The sequence below is a fragment of the Temnothorax curvispinosus genome, unplaced genomic scaffold (genome assembly GCF_003070985.1).
Source record: "Temnothorax curvispinosus isolate PA1 unplaced genomic scaffold, ASM307098v1 QBEX01008959.1, whole genome shotgun sequence".
Classification (NCBI taxonomy): domain Eukaryota; kingdom Metazoa; phylum Arthropoda; class Insecta; order Hymenoptera; family Formicidae; genus Temnothorax; species Temnothorax curvispinosus.
In genome coordinates, this window is record NW_020218739.1 from 482,143 (window position 1) to 498,799 (window position 16,657).

Below are 16,657 nucleotides of genomic sequence, written 5' to 3' on the forward strand. Positions count from 1 at the left end.
TATGTACATATTACAGTGATGTGGAGTTTCACGCGTCCAAGAGATAATAACACGCACGACGTTTCCAGTTCTTCCCGCATTTATGTTTTTTTCTTTTTTATAAAACACAGTCGCAAGTACAAAATCATGTACAAATCGGAGATCTCAATTTCCCAGTATCAACAATTTCATTAGACGCGCAATTATTAGCCGCGCAAGCGATGATTGGAGTTAATATGTACAATAAAACTACAATGTCCTCTCATCGATGAATTACACGATATAATATCGATCACATTTAGCATTCAAGATCGTCAGTATGTGTATACCGTCGCTTAAAAAGGATCACGCTTACAATCTATTAAATGCAAAAATTGTGGGGAGACATTTTTAAGTACAAAAATAATGAGACAATTGCCGCGCTGAATATTCTCCTTAACATCTTGATCGATTACATTACACGTATGATGCTTATATTTTCTTGAGAATTATGCCGTTTGAGGATTCATCATTTCACTTTCAATAAAGTTAAAATTACATAAAAATCGCAACTTCTTGGAAAATCATGTATTTCAATAATTTTCCATGATTTTCAAGAAAATGTGGTCACCAATACCATAATTTTCAAGAAACTACAATCATGATTTATATAGATCTGCCGTAACGATCAGAAATGTTAACGGAGAGCATAAAAAGCATGTAAAACATTTAAAAATAAAATGCTCCGACGTATCCCGATTCAATTCCTCGATCGACCGTTACATATCTTACATTTACAAACTCTACTTTCTGATTCGACATACAATTACAGTCAGGCAGTTTAGGCTTTACTACAAATCTTTAAGAAAATAGCTAGATACTCGTTTCTCTTCCTCGTCGCGCTGCCCTGTTGCACAGAGTCCTCGAGAGGGGTTAAATTCGGTTCCCTTCGATATATTTACAACATTGGGACATTGATAATTACATTCATACTTTCGGCATTTTTCCTTTACAAGTCATAATCCTACACTTTCTTGTGTGGCAAACCAAGTCGTAAAATCACTGCGAATGCGCGAATTTTAATACCCGAGCAACTGATGAAAGCGTGAGGAAAAAATATATAAAATCCGTGTAAACATAGATAAAATATGATTGGCGTTAGCGCAGAGATCGTCCGTCGAAATTTTCAACTGAGACTGCCGCTAAGAATGGAAGACGTCCGGCTAACTAATGAGAAATGATCTAGTTTATTAAATGCAATCAATTGAGCATTGTCTACAAATTTTCGTGTCGATATATATATCGATTTAGATATCAATGCAAATATATATATATATATATATATATATATATATATTTGCATTGATATCTAAATTCCTACCATAAGAACGAATTGTGCCTTTCTTTATTATTACATCTACTCGACTACAAAACTGATAATACTCCGCTGTTTTACTGTTAAATCCATCATGGTTAGAGATTTACAATTGCATTCAAGACTTATTTAACGCAACTATTATTACTTCGTTATTATTATTATTATTATTATTCTCTGTGGTCCATATTCAAGACTCGCGTTAATCAATCGTGAGAGAATTATACGTGTTATATTAACCGACGTGGTTGATTTAGAAAATTATGCAGGCAAACATATCGAAACGTAGGAGGTATATATGTGCGTTAATTATCATATTTAGAAGTTATAGGCTATGAGAGATGTGGAAACTGCACAAATGTGTGCGGAAAAACTATGTTTCGTTCTCAGCTATGTGTGTTTTAGAGATATATATCTATATATAAGATATTTAAGAGAAGAGAAAAATATAGATATCGTGTAATCGACACTTTGCTAGAATTAACAATAAATTAATTTGAATACGTAAATAATGTTCAAGAGGAATATCCCATACAGCACAAAAAGTTGAAACAACGTTGCTGAGACATTGCAATGTTGAATGTTGAAGTATAAATATCTTTCTAACGTTGAATCTACGTTGATTCTTTTACAGTGATTCTTTATGTTGCTACAACATTCAACAAATTGTTTATCTTTTGAAATTCGAATAAAGACACGTTCTGCTAAGTGCGGCAATGTTATCCACTACTTAACAATGTTTTCTAAATGTTGAATTACGTCTACACGACATTGCAATTCAGCTGATATTACACGTTTCCGCAATGTCTTTTCAGCATTAAATCTATAAAAAAAAACGTTGCAATGCAATATTTTTGAGATGTTGATTCAACGGTTGTGTGCTGCATGGGAGTTCAGCGCTAATGGCAAAATTTTGTACTCGTCCTAAATAAAAACGTGTATTTCGATAGTATTTGACCGAACTGTCGTCTCAAAACACGCCATTACAACATAAATGGCAGAGGGAAAACAATTGACATTAACGCATTAATCGTCAATCATACACGGATATTCCGTAACGCGATTGATACCGAATAGTATATGCACCTGAACATCCTTGAAACGTTATGTACACATTCGTTCTAATTGACAAATTTTAAAACAAAATTACAACACTTGATTTTTATGAATGTCGTGTCTCGAGATGCAAGACAATGTTGCACCTCGCGCATGTATAATTACATGAACAGAAAGCTGAATGACTTTGAATACTGTACAGCTTGATCCTAAGTATACCTAAGTCTATCGGCTATTATTAAGTAACTCTGGTTAACATACGTACGTACATCCGTATCCCTCTTGGCAGTCGGTTAGTTGCTCTATCGAGTTTTCGATAGCACAGACATCGGTATTGTCACAATTGCTACTTATGAGGCTAGTCACCACGGGAGATCCACCTATTCCAGCAATCTCGCCCGGCTCGTCGGAATTAGAAGCTAATTACGCTAGAATGGAAAAGAGCCAGCCGCTCGTCCAGATCAGTCTAGCAGCATTGATGTTGCCGCGTCTCGAGCCAACGTTCATTCTCGCTCGGAACATCTGACGATCCGAGCGTGCCAACGCTCGCTGTCAGTAAAACTCCGAGTCGGAGCTGTGCTGCGAGTCCACACCGTTCAGATATACTTCCAACGTGTGCTGAATAGCCGGCGAGTATTGTGCGGTTTCTCCATTTTGACCTGACGGTTTGAACATCGCGGTTTTACATTGTGTATAAGCATACAGTTTTTAAAACATGGATAATGGGTAATGAATAAAAAGAAATATTACCTTGTGCGGCAAGAATAGTAGCTAAACACTTGGCCACCGCCGGATTTGGGGCACACGCTAATGCGGGCGTGAGTCCTTCGGCGTCAACAGCTATGACACTCGCGCCCAATTGCAATAGTCGTCGCGTGATCTAGGCAAAATAACATTTTTCATTTCTCATCTCAGAAAATGTCATCTGTCATACTTGTATCGTTAAACATAATCTCAACTTACTGTCACGAGACCGTTTCTCGCCGCCAGATGCAGCGGCGTTCTCTGCTGCTTGTTAATCATGTTAATGACGGAAACACGTTGCGATTGCGATGTGTTCTTGTCGCCGGTATCGGAGTTGCCGAGCGACTCGATCCAATTCAAGAGCAATGACGCCGCTGCGGAATGACGTCTTTGACAAGCTAGATGCAGCGCCGTATTCTTATTGGAGTCAACAGCGCGCACGTCGGCTTTCCATTCGAGCAGTAATTCTGTTGACCAAATGCGTCTCATTAATACGAGAATATCACGTAAGTGTGTAACTTCATTACAGGGGGATCAATAGTTACCAATAGCGTTGCATTGTCCGTTGACGGCCGCACAAAGAAGCGGCGTCCGTCCGAAATAGTCGGTTGTCTCGAGACCGGCTAGTTCCGGTCCAACGGAGTTTAGAATTAATCGCGCGCACTCGACGGATCCCGCACTCGCCGCGACATGCAGTGGCAATAAACCACACGACGAATCCCTCGGAGCAGCAACCGCCTGTCCGCCGAACTTGTTGATCAGTAACTCTAGGCAGTGCGCGGATCCCTGATATACGGCGCAATGTACGGCAGAAAAAGGATTACCTGGAAATAATAATAATAATAATAATAAAAAAATCAGCTTGACACACGTAACGCATTGTTGGATAATCATCTTTGAAGTGTAAGAAACTACATGCCTTCCAAAGAATCGAACACGTCATGATTCAAAAGATACTCCACGCAATTCGAGTTGCCGTTGTAACAAGCCCAATGGAGCACCGTGCAGCCTTGATCGTCCTTCAAAGTCGCCGCGGTCGGATCGGCTTTAACGAGGGCGGCTAAAGCATACAATCTACAAACAGACTCGCGATGTAGAACAGCTCTATACTACGGCAAAAAATTCTGTACGAACGTAACTTCTTACCTGCCACAAGCAGCTGCTAAATGTAACGGCGTTTTACCGTTTACATCTTGCACTGCCACTTGGGCACCATGCTTTAACAACAGTTTCACCAACTGATTATCACACTCGTTGATCACCGCGCGAAACAGCGGCGTGTGCTTATTGACGTCCGGCAAATTGCAGTCGGCTTTGTACGTCAGCAGCAGCATCGCGCACTCCTGATAGTTGTTCGCCACCGCCAGCGTCAGAGCCGTGCGTTGCTTGGAGTCGTAGCAATTTACCACGTTGGGATCGTCCATGTTCTGCAGAAGAAGAGCCAGGCAATCCGCGTAACCGGTCGCGGCAGCACAGTGCACGGGCGTGCGTTTCGTGACGGAATCCTGGAAACACGGTGACGTTAGTGCTGCGTGTATAAACGTACGCTTACCAAGCGGGAAATCCAGATTCTTCTTACCTGCACTGCCACGGAAGCGCCAAATCGCAGCAGAAGCACGATACATTGTTTATGCCCCTTGTAGGCAGCCAGATCTAGCGGCGTCTTCCCGCTGTCTTCCTTGATATTTGTATTGGGGAACAAAGGTAGAAGCAGTTGCAAGATCTCATCGTGACCGTGATATGCCTGAGATAACACGTTTTACGAGTTAGGAATATATGGCTTCGCATTTCATTGATATCGAATAATTTTAAATTTGCATGGCCATTGTATTTACCGCGAGGTGTATCGGAGTGAGCGCTGGCAGGGGCGGCTCCTGCCCGGTCGAAGAGCTGAGCGAAGCGGCCAGATTCGAAGGTTGCGACGACGCATTCAGAAGCGCTTCCAGTGCCTTTTTATTGCCACCCGCCACCGCGTAGTGGATCGCGGTGAAACCGCGTTTGTCGCGTAAATGCGGGTCTGCCCGGTGCTGCAGCAAGTATTGCACGCACTTAAAAGACCTGCGCAAAATTAAAATAAATTATATAAACAAATAAATGCGAAAAATTGGTCCGCTAAAGAAAGACTGATACTGACTCGGCATTAGAATTCGACGCCGCTGCAGCCAGATGTAACGGTGTTGCACCGTTCACGTCCTGAGCGTTTGAATCGCTACCGAACCCAACCAAAGTGAAGACGCAAGGATAGTGTCCTTGACACGCGGCATGATGAAGAGCCAATCGATTGTCATTGTCAACAAGACGAAAATTGGCACCGCTAGATAACAGCAGATCCAAACAATCTACGGACCCCTATTTAGAATGATCACATTACGATTAATATATTTATATTATTAGATTTAAAAAATATATTAAGAATGCTATATAAGATTAGAGTTAAGCGACACGCTACCTTAAATGCTGCCAAATGTAAAGCTGTTCTGCCACCGATATCTCGCGCGTCAATTCGCCTGCTATCGAGTTGCAATAATTTTCTACAGACCTGTGGATAAAAATAAATCGGACATTAAATCGTCGCAATGTAAACAGTAAACTGAGTATAAATATTGAAAAAATATGTGGCTCACTTCTATGTGTCCCGCTAGACAACTCAGATGCAAAGGTGTACGTTGCTGTGCGTTGCGTGTAGCCGGAGACGCAGCGCTTTCCAATAGAGATGTCGTCAAACATTCGAAGCCAAACCTGTAATTTGAAGTTTATTTTTACCATCTTATTCAACAGGTGATGTTTACAAAGAACAGATTTATAATTCTGTAGATAATTTACCAAGCGGCGATATGCAACGCGGTATTTCCATTTTTGTCTCTCGCATCTGGAAAAGCTCCTGCATCCAGCAACGTTTTTGATCTCGTAAATCTCCCGTGGATCGCAGTCATATGTAACGGTGTACGGCCGTCTTCCGATTGAACGTTGACTTTCAATCCATTGTATATCAACATTTTAAAACAGTGAACACCATGCAGGCTGGCGGCAGCGACGTGCAACGCGGTCTGCCCACGATAATTCACGGCCTCTGTTTTGATCGACAGATATAACGTTTATTCAAATGTCGTGAATCCTAGTACCGAATCCTGATAATAACTCACCTAAATTAACACGATTGGCTACAAGTTCTTTGATTACGAGGGGACATCCGTTCAAACACGCGATATGCAGTGGTGTATTTCCGTACACGTTCTTGGCCTCGATATCGGCGCCAGCTTCGATTAAAATGTGCACACATTCTACATTACCAGACGCGGCTGCTGCATGCAATGGAGTATATAAATCTCGATCCTTAACACAGAAATACACAAAGTAATTACATATACAGTACAACTAAGATACACCTAAAAGCGTTCTACCGAAAGTTTAATAAAAAAATTAGTACCTTAACGTCCACGTCGGCACCTTTGTCTATTAACGCTTTCAGAATCTCATTGTGGCCTTTGTACGCCGCGAAATGCAAAGCCCTTCGGTCTTTCTTGTCGGAGGCGTTTATCACGGAACCAAACATCATAAGGTATTGACACGTTTGGACATGCCCGTTATACACCGCATGATGAAGACACGTTTTTCCGCCTCTGTAGAAATTAATAATTTAACAATAATCTATGTATTCAATGTGCGTTTATATTAAGAATTTATAAATCTGTGATTTTTCCCATTGTACAGTCATCGTGAGATTACCGAAATAATGATACAATACAAAAAGTATGTACAAACCTGTCTGTGACATTGATATTTAACACATGTGGTATTAAAAGTTCTATGCATTGCGATGCGTTATTTGCTGCTGCTACGTGAAGAGGTGTCTGCCAACTGCGATCTCGGGCGTTCACGTCCGCTTTGTATTTCAACAAAATGTCCACTACGTTGTGATTGCCCGAGCAGCAGGCTCGGTGCAAGGGAGTCAACCATTTCTTATCTTTGCTATTCGGTGCTGCACCGTTTAACAAGAGAAGTTCTACAATAACTGTGTCCCCCCTGAAACGTGAATACCAGAAATATTTTAACTGAGTAATCGAAGTGACTTTCATTAAGTTTCCAGCATTTTATTAACTCAGATATTGACCTATATGCCGCAGCATGTAAGAGGGAACGCTGCTCCTTGTCTTGCCAGTTAACATCTTCCTTTTGTGATAGCAACGTACGAACTGCCTCCACATTTCCGTGAAATATAGCTTGTAACAGAGGAGGCTGTGAAAATAAAACAGTTACAAGGTTATTTCCCTTTCTCTTGACTAAATTTATACATTAAAGACACTTGTCAATTGCACAAAAAAAAATAAATAGCACAATATATCGTCATACAGGTCGTACACACGGTAGTGGTCTTACCGTGGTCATACATAATCAAAATACAAGCAAGACTCACTAAGAACCTTCATGCATTCTTCAAAACAAAGAAACTTGATTTTAAAAAATTCCCAAGACAGAATGTACAATGACAATCTGCATTTAGGCTTGACAGGAGAAAGGGGGAAGCTGCAGAGACGTACGGAGAACATCCACGCCAGATGAAAACACAAATTTGACACGAACGAGCTAACCTGCGCCTCGTAAATAGACGCGATAGCTCGAAGGAGCAGAGGACGCGACGTACCTCTTCGTGAAGATCCTTGAAGACGTTCATGTTGGCGAGCGCGGCGCGAGGGATCTCCGCGTTCCGGGCGGTCGTTCCTCCTCACGGGAGCATTGTCACCCGATCACGAACGGGTGAGTCATCGGGCACAAGACCCGTCCTCTCGAACACCGCCGTCGCCGCCGCTGCGGTCGCCGACTGGGTGAGCGCGATCCGGTCGGGCCCGGGCGCGCGTGTCACGCGTCCAGTTCGCGTCTCGCTTCGCGGCCGGGTCGTCTGAACGGCGAGCGCACCGTCGGGCTCGTCGCAGCTCGCTGCTCGCCACGTCCCACCGTCGCGGTCGTGGGTATTCACGCGCACGTGGCCGCTCCGTCCGACGCGCTCCTCGTTTCCGTCGCCATCTTCGACGTCGTCGTGCGCGAGCTTGTAAACAACGGACGCGCCGCCTCGAGGATCGCGCCAGATCGCGCGGCTTCGGGAGGAGAGAAGTGGAGAGAAGGGAGATTTTTCTCGAGGAGCGGATATGGTTATAGAGAAACCGGAATACAAAGGAATTGTATGAGAGAATAGACGAGAAATATGTGAGAAAAGTGGAGATAAGGAAAGTAGTTGCGGCACTTTAATTGTGTTTACCTGAAACCGCAATTGACTGATTAGCATTTTTTTTAAATTGTTTTTTTTTCCGTTTTTTCTCACAGTAGTTCTAAGAAAAGGTTAAACAACAAAAAGTTAATAATTTTATCCACAAAATTAACAAAATACTGCAAGTATTATAATTTGACAAATTAAACGGAGATAAGATATTATTAGATAAAAACTAAATAATTTATTTGTTAACGTGGTAAATTTATAGGTCTTTTGTTGTTTAATAGAAGATAAAGAATTAGATTAAGGATAACAAAATTATACTTTAGGCAATTCTGCTGGTCGAGTTCTTGTAATAAATTTAAAGTTCAGTTTGATAAAAGATAATTACGATATTTTAGATATCATAAACACGATAGTTCTCGAAGAAGATAATTAAGATAGATAATTACATTTCGGTAATGTTCTATCGTATACATTCCCGTCAGTTGAATTCAATCGCGTTTTGTCCCATCTCGCGCACGTGACCACTGACCAGCGCCACTGGAGATAATTGGAGAATGGACTATGGAGATGCCGCCAAAACGCACGAAAGTCGTCTGCTAGCCAAGGCATGGATGGGCACGTTCTTCAGTGTTTCAGGATAATCGGGATCCTTGAGATCGTTTAAATGCAATTTATATGTCAGCGACGCGATTAAAACGCGAATTTTGCAGTTATTATCGCAAGTATGAGCACGAGAAGTTTATTACTTATCACAATGTATTGTTGTAATGCCACTGCAATACAATGCGTGTACATACAATGTGTTGCTGTAGTGCCATTTGACTGCAATCTTCTGATGTATGTACTGACGAGTGGTTTTTTTGCAGTAGAAACTTTACAGATGGATCTCGATGCTACCTTCGACTGCAACGGTAAGGTGAACGTCAACGACTGGCAGCTGAGCAGAGGTGGGTTGTTTTATCGCAGAGAGGTGGACAATGCGGTTTTTCCACAAACCGACTGTCCCTTTTCTCATGTGGAAGTCAAGCTTTTCGACTGCGTCATGCCCGGAGCGGTCGCCGTGATGAATCTTAAACATCTTATTAATTGCATGGAGTAAGAATGTTTCTCGAGAAAAAAATTTTTCTTCATTGTTACCTTCACTGGCTCTACTTAGGTGAACTATAATACATCAATCATACTTGTCTCTTTGGTAGGATGCAGCTGAAAATATTAAACAGGCAGGAGAGACCAGTCATATCTGGATTATCCAATAACGATAATGTCAATTACTTTTCTCTAAGGAGGATGATTTGCGAATTTATTGTATATTTCCGTGCGTACATGAACAGGTAAGTGGAATGTCTATATCTCTACGATGTTTTGATTTTGCGATAAACGACTCATCTTACGTTTCGATATTGCAGTATAAAGTGGGATCTTGGTGCGTTAGAAGCAGTAATGCCTGAAATCAGCAAAGATGTAGATACTCTGTTTGATTGCGTTAAACACTTTCTCAGTATGCTACACACCATACCAGATTCGACTCTGCATTATGCTGCTTCTAATACAGGCAACAAGGTGATTAAAGAAATTTATTGCCTTTGGCTGAGCGATACAACGTAATACAGTTGTTTCTGTTTCAGTGTAATCAGCCAGAGTTTCATTTGTACCACATGCATTTAGAATTAAGGTGGTTCTTCGCCACGTTAATACATTCGAGAACTATATGGTACCAATATCACATACAGTTGGAGGAGTTTGAAAACACCGCTGAAATTGCCATCAATGATCTCCTATATTCTGCCTTGAAAATATTTGAGAGGGTAATAAAAACGGTTGAAGCATTTAACTCGTTTCCTGTAATAAACGCGTTATTTTATATCTTTCTTTACTTTTTTATTCAGTTAGCTTTAAGCTGGACTGTGGATCTCACGCAGAAAACGCCATATTGCTGCACATGCACGCGAGAATTGTGGCTCATGTTTCAAATATTTGCCGACAGTTTAGGAGAAAGGCAGAAAACTAAGGTAAACTACTATTAATAATTTCGCAGATGTATATTCTTATTGTAATAAAAATTTTTTAGATGTTTTGGGACCTTGTAAATAGTTGTGTCGATCGAGTACTGAGTAGGAATCAATCTCAAGCAATATTCTGGCACAAAAGCGTGGATTCCTCTCTGCCAGATTGTAAAAATCCCGAATTGTTTTGCATCTGGATAATATATCATCTGTCTCTGTTGTACGGATACAGTAACGATGGCGTATACCTGCAGTCTAATTCTCCGAGGGTAATATATAACAAATTAGATTGAAGTTCAAAGATCATGTAACAGATATGTATGTCCATTTACAGATTAGATCAAATTGCGAACAAGTTGAAAAGGTTCTGAAAGCTTACGTGTGTAAAGGTGGAAAAGACGGTGAAAGAGATGAGCTTGATGTAGAGCTCAAGATCATAATACCACTATTACACGATCTTATTATTAATTGGTGGCAACCGCGAGTGCCAATTATATCGTTTCTTTGGGACTGTTTCCACAAAAGATTAGATCAACCATTCTTATTACAGACTTCTGGACCTTGGGCCCTGTCCCTTGAAAAGTATGTTTAAATGATTTACACGTAAATTTAATTGTAGTTACACATCCGAATAAATAAATAAAGTCCGAATATTTTTTTGTAGGAAGACACCTATGGATATTCTGAAGCAAATTAATAACAGAATTTACGGCAAGTTTGAACATTCCAAGGAGTCCAGCTATGGCATGTTCTTGCACCTGATAGGTGAGTTTGTCAAAATTTTTTGAGTAGAGATTGTGTTATAAAGATCAATTTTTTTAGGTATGTTTTTAAAAAAATATGGCACGTTAGATCTTAAATATTGGAATCAAATTAAGGGGCGTGTATATACGAAATTTTCAAAGAACAAAGTAGCAGAGTTCTCCGAGAGTGGCCTCTATAACTTCATATCTTTATTTATCACTTTAGCTATTACCGCAGATATTACGAATGTAGTAAGTTAAAGTATACGATTGTACTACTACAGTTTCATTATAATATATTATCGATATAAATTAATACACGTTTTTGCAGTGTATAACAATGTTAGATCTCTTACCATCTACGCATGAATTGAATAACGAATATAATAAAAAATGCAATCTAATTTGGAAAGGAAAACTAGCATGTCTCCTGTTGTTCAATGAAAGAAGATTATCTCTTGGTTCCATAGCTGGACATTTTACAGAAACGGTATGATCCATTTCTTATGTAAATTACGCAAATGTAAATCATATAAATTTTTTGTATATTCTGATTTTTTGTCTTATAGATCAACTTGATAAGTTGTCGTAAAGATGAAACATCTCGTTCCATGATGACCAATTTCGTTGATGTATTGAACACGATTTTATCTGGCAACGAGAAAATGGATCTAGAAGAGTTTAATTTCATCGGTGGTTGGATCGATCGTTATCTTTTGGAATGCCCAAAGAACAGAATTGCATTTTTATTAGAGATGCTGGCAAATGTCTTCGAAAAATGTATTGTCCTGCAAGTTTCTTGTAACAATTCTGGTTGGTATGTTTTTGTCTTTATCTCGAATATGCTAATTCCAGATGATATATTTTCAAGTTTGTGTAACGAACGTACAAACATTTTTGCTAAAATTTGCTTTCAGATGGTGCCAGAAAGATGTTAGACGCGCTGTGGTGTTTTGTCGCATCCAGAGTTCGCCAACTCGTCTTCGATCCCGTACTCACTGGCAATAATTATAAGATTATTTCCAAATTAGCCGTCATATTTACTTTAGAAGCAGTTAGAGAACCAGCTACCGCTAAGAAGTATAAACACTCGGCTATATCTTTATTTCAGCACTTTGCAGCATCAATACTTGTGAAAGATATAAGGTAAAAATATTTCATCTGAAAATCAGTATCTATTAAAAATAAAATATAATAATAAACTATCTCATCTTCAGAATTACCCAATATTATTTAACATCGATTCTTGAGAATGAGCAAGCTGTGCAAAACTTGAAAAAGGAAATTACAAATTTCGATACTATTCTCATCCAAGTTCGTACATACATTTGCTATATTATTACACGTTACGAAACGATCAGAAGAGTTCATAAAATACATGTTCTAGGCTTGGATAAAATGTTCTATTATTGATTGCGAAAACAAGGAAAGTATAAGTATTCTACAAAATTATATTATCAATCTCAGTGAAATCAAAGAGATATTCGTGTCGGATTATGATATATACGAATTTAAGAACAGTGACGAACCTATTTTGATATTCATAATATCATTAATGAAGAAGCAGAATATTTTAAAGGTATTAATTTTACGAATCCAGCTCGTATTTTACTCGTACTTTGATCTATGAACAAATTAATACAACTGACAAAATTTCATAGTCTGAGCAAGAAAAGCTTCAATACAATGCAAAATGTAAGATGTATTTCAAAAATTTAGAGAAGTGGGCCATGTTACCTATAACGGAGGAAACAAAAGATTCGGAGATCGCATTCTGGATCTATAGATGTCTCGGTACATTGATTCTCTGCATTTCTCCGACGCTATACATTAAAGTACGTATAACTTGATGATTGCTGCTGAAATACTTACGTTCTAAAAAAAAAATCTTACCTTTACAGAATCAACCAAATGACATGTTAAGAACGCTCATCAACAAAATTATGTTGGTACCTGAGAACTCTGCACAGTCATATATAAAATGTTTAGGAAAGAGGATATTCTCAATGATAATACTCGGTCTAGAAAAATTGAATGTCAAAAGCGACATATTATTACAAGCGATGATCAGAGATATCTTCGATCAATACCTGCCGATTTTGATAATTGAAGTAAACGGCGGTTGCAGTTTTAAAGTTTCCGATACGTTGCTAAAATGTTTCAAGGAAGCAAAGAGTGATTTTCTGCGTTCGATTTTCGAGACGTTAATGTCAAACTTTTATAATATATCATCCGACAATGTCATGCACAAACACTCCAACTTGGTACGCAGCCGTAATTATTCATTCAATGTCACAGTGTGGTTGCAAATATATTTATTATACATTCACACAGATAACTTGGCTTATAAAAACATTGCTTAAAGAAGGAAGAAAATATCCCAAATATATTACAGAACACATTATTCAAATTTGTTCCCCGAACATCTTTGGATGCTACATGAAGGTTCATGATCACCATCCACATAAGTTGCACACAATTGACTTTATCAATGACGTAATTAAAAGTCCTTATTATGAAGAAGATAAATTCATCAGGTAAACAAATATCGAGATATATTATATCTAAAGTTTAAATTATATGTATAAATAATTTATAATCAATTTTCGAATCTTCAGGGAAAAATTCCAAGCCGCTATTTCTGCTGCAGTGAAAAAATATTTGATGATAAATACGCAATTTACATTTGAGTTCATACGATCTGTCTTGTCGATAAAGAAAAGTATTATAATCAGTTTATTTCCGCAAATTGAAACCATCATACTTTATGCCGAACAATATCACCGACCCAATGCGGCATCCTTGAGGTAAGAATAATCACAAATCTCTAAATTAGAAATAATAATTCTTGTGCCTTCGTAGCATGATGTAGATTAAAAATTATTATAATTTCAGGTTCCTGTCGAATCAATTGAAAAAACATATGCTGAGTGTGGACAATAATTCATGACAGGATCGCAAGAATTTATTAATAATAATTTAATAAACGTACGCTAAATATTCTAAATAATGACAAATTTAAATTTTTTCCATTTTTGAATTAATCATCAAGTATTAATCAACAAGAACTTGATTTCAATGTACAGAAATGCGTAAGTTGGCCCAAGTTTATATCAAGATACGTAACAGAAATAGAAATTATCGCTATATTATATTCAAAATAAAATTTCGATCAAAATAAGTAGAAAATAAGATATAAATTAATTATTGTCACGTATACTATGAAAATGCCACAAATCATTAGCTGCGATACACACGTAAATTTACTTAAATAACTGGCAATCATCGGTCCTATCGTGAGGTATAAGATGAAATTTACAAAACCACTTAAAACAACACACCTAAATTTGCCCCGCTACTTTCGATGTGAATGCCTCGAACGATGGTGTTTCAACGACGCACTGGTTGTATTGCCCGGAGGCGATCGTCATCCAATTAACTCGAGACGGGACACGGCACTACGTACGGCGTTACGTAGACTTTGCTCGGCATTGCCGTTCAACAGAGACTCCAACCGTTCGAAATAATTGTCCATATTTTGTAATGTAGCACCGTCGTACGTGCCTGCAAAAATTTAAGTAATTGTACAAATGGAGCCTCGAACTGACATGGAATCGGCGAGAGAATTTTCTGCGGAAACTCACCTGGAAGCGATATGGTGGCGAAGCAGCCTGCCAGTTGAGAACGAAGAGAATCTAAGTGACGCTGCAGAGCTTGATTGGTCGTTCGTTGTTGATTAGTTTCGGACTCCAAGCGATTCACGGCTGCGTGCAGACTGTCCACGTGTCGCTGGAGAACTGCGTTCTGAGCTTCATAATCGGACGTGGCTTTCCGCAATTGTCTTAATTCAGCCTCACAGGCTGCACAGATATTTTCATTATTTTTAAAATTTGTCTACACTACTATATCTAATATATTTTACCGACTATTCGCAGTTACTGTAACTTCTTTACCTTTGTTATGATCAAGGAATTCTTCTGTGAAAATAGGGATATCGAAGCCTGTAAAATCATTGTCCTTTTCCTGCTCAACATCCTAAATAAAGAGTTTGCATTAACGTTACGATAGATTAGTTGCAATCTTATAGTATAGTAATATATCATCGTACATTCTGTTCAGCATTTACGTCCGTGCCGTTTCTCTCCTTCTTACTTTCATTTTGTCTCTCCGACTGTTTTTCGTTAAACAGCCGATATGCTTCTGTTTGCTTGTAATTGCTAAACTCGCGATTGTAGCGCTCTTTGTCTCGCTCGGCTGCATCCAAATAACGCTGCAAGTATTTATCACTCCATGTTAGTGTTACAGAGAAACGACAAGAGATATTGTAAAAACGCAACGAACCTGCTTCTGATCGATTTGCAATTTACTCCATTCCGCGGCTAGAAGTTTCGTAATCTCTGTGAACGTCAAGCTTGGATTCTGGTTTCGGACTGTCTCTCTTCGGTCGTTTAAGAACCTACATCCACGTTATATTTCGTTATAGACACAATATTCTAGCGTATATTAAGATACTTGTACATTCAATCATTACAGAAAGTAACCACTCAGCGGCTGTCTCGGTGCAGTGGCGTCTCTTGGAGCCTTCTTACGTTTCTTCGTTCTATTCGGCGCGTTGCCAGTGGCGGTGGCACTCCTCTTTACACCATTGTCACATACGGAATCTGGTGCCTTCTCCTCTATACTCACTGGAGACTTGACTAATGAAACAGAAAAGACTACACGATCAGCATTTAATTTATCAAGTAATATCAAGTAAATACTCTTTTATTAATATATGGATAGTTATTAATTTTTTGTAGTTCATAAAAGATTCAATTAAGAGACAGAGTAAATTATATGGAAATTTTGCTGTAGACCATTCTGCTGGTTGAATCAATCACTGATTAAATTTACCAAAGTTTACTCTTAAGTTAGTCAAAGTCACCTTCAATTCAATAACTCAATTTACCAGCGTGTTCCTCTGCTTCCCCGTTGTAAGCAGGCTGCTCCATCGCACCGTTGCTCTCAGGTACATCATTCGTTGGAGTCTCGCTCATTTTCCGTGATACGTTGTCCCTCCGATGCTGGTCTCGCAACATAAAATCACCCTGTCGATCTCAGGCTATACATCCATCATATGTCTACAGCGCGAATCAAAGCTTTATGCTCTCTGTAACGCCATATAATTTATTTAATTTATTTAAATCTGCGTGAAATAAATATTATCATCCACGATACGTACCATAAGAACTGAAGAGCAACGCGTCAAGCAAAATGTACATTTATGTCCAATGTTGCATGACAATGTCCATTACACAACCACGGTGCAAATGCAAAATCTTTACATGTCCTGCAACGGTGCGTAATTATTCGCGCTTGTAAAATAAATATTGTTATCTATTGGAGTACAAAACGTACCATAAGAACTGAAAATCGAGCTCCTATATACTAAATCGCATCAAGAAAAATTTGCTTGTCACTGCTTGTCACTCAGCTGCGAGGTTAAACCGCTAGGGAGCTAATTGCCGTCTCATTAACAGTATGTACTATGTACAACAATCGCCGTAACGAGAACGAGACTTTACAT

The 16,657-nt window shown here is 39.0% G+C and overlaps 2 protein-coding genes across 4 annotated transcripts; one reads left to right on the forward strand and one right to left on the reverse strand.

Annotated features, from left to right (window-relative positions):
• Window positions 1-1,358: 1,358 nt before the first annotated feature.
• On the reverse strand, window positions 1,359-16,581 carry LOC112458473 (serine/threonine-protein phosphatase 6 regulatory ankyrin repeat subunit A-like). 2 transcript variants are annotated; one of them, XM_025022120.1, is made up of 23 exons: window positions 16,489-16,581; window positions 16,313-16,420; window positions 16,040-16,240; window positions 15,623-15,788; window positions 15,433-15,547; window positions 15,200-15,361; window positions 15,045-15,126; window positions 14,732-14,951; window positions 6,896-7,156; window positions 6,561-6,753; window positions 6,277-6,466; window positions 5,957-6,203; window positions 5,758-5,872; window positions 5,583-5,672; window positions 5,268-5,482; window positions 4,969-5,191; window positions 4,713-4,877; window positions 4,280-4,638; window positions 4,053-4,207; window positions 3,679-3,957; window positions 3,353-3,600; window positions 3,140-3,269; window positions 1,359-3,048 (listed from the first exon to the last, which is right to left on the reverse strand). In XM_025022120.1, the coding sequence occupies exons 3-23, from the start codon at window positions 16,167-16,169 to the stop codon at window positions 2,942-2,944; spliced, it is 3,852 nt and encodes a 1,283-aa protein (XP_024877888.1). In that variant the 5' UTR covers window positions 16,170-16,240; window positions 16,313-16,420; window positions 16,489-16,581; the 3' UTR covers window positions 1,359-2,941. The 2 variants fall into 2 exon arrangements, with proteins under 2 accessions (XP_024877888.1, XP_024877887.1); XM_025022119.1 differs by lacking the exons at window positions 14,732-14,951; window positions 15,045-15,126; window positions 15,200-15,361; ... (3 more) ...; window positions 16,313-16,420; window positions 16,489-16,581 and adding exons at window positions 7,245-7,369; window positions 7,776-7,965.
• On the forward strand, window positions 8,582-14,432 carry LOC112458472 (protein MMS22-like). Of its 2 annotated transcripts, XM_025022116.1 has the most exons (19): window positions 9,098-9,134; window positions 9,212-9,440; window positions 9,542-9,676; window positions 9,752-9,905; window positions 9,971-10,150; window positions 10,232-10,354; window positions 10,414-10,617; window positions 10,683-10,930; window positions 11,013-11,113; window positions 11,171-11,343; window positions 11,423-11,581; window positions 11,661-11,904; window positions 12,009-12,237; window positions 12,309-12,405; window positions 12,479-12,670; window positions 12,753-12,926; window positions 12,993-13,355; window positions 13,426-13,898; window positions 13,987-14,432. In XM_025022116.1, the coding sequence occupies exons 1-18, from the start codon at window positions 9,113-9,115 to the stop codon at window positions 13,630-13,632; spliced, it is 3,234 nt and encodes a 1,077-aa protein (XP_024877884.1). In that variant the 5' UTR covers window positions 9,098-9,112; the 3' UTR covers window positions 13,633-13,898; window positions 13,987-14,432. The 2 variants fall into 2 exon arrangements, with proteins under 2 accessions (XP_024877885.1, XP_024877884.1); XM_025022117.1 differs by lacking the exons at window positions 12,993-13,355; window positions 13,426-13,898; window positions 13,987-14,432 and having other exon boundaries at window positions 8,582-9,134; window positions 12,811-12,920.
• Window positions 16,582-16,657: the final 76 nt, after the last annotated feature.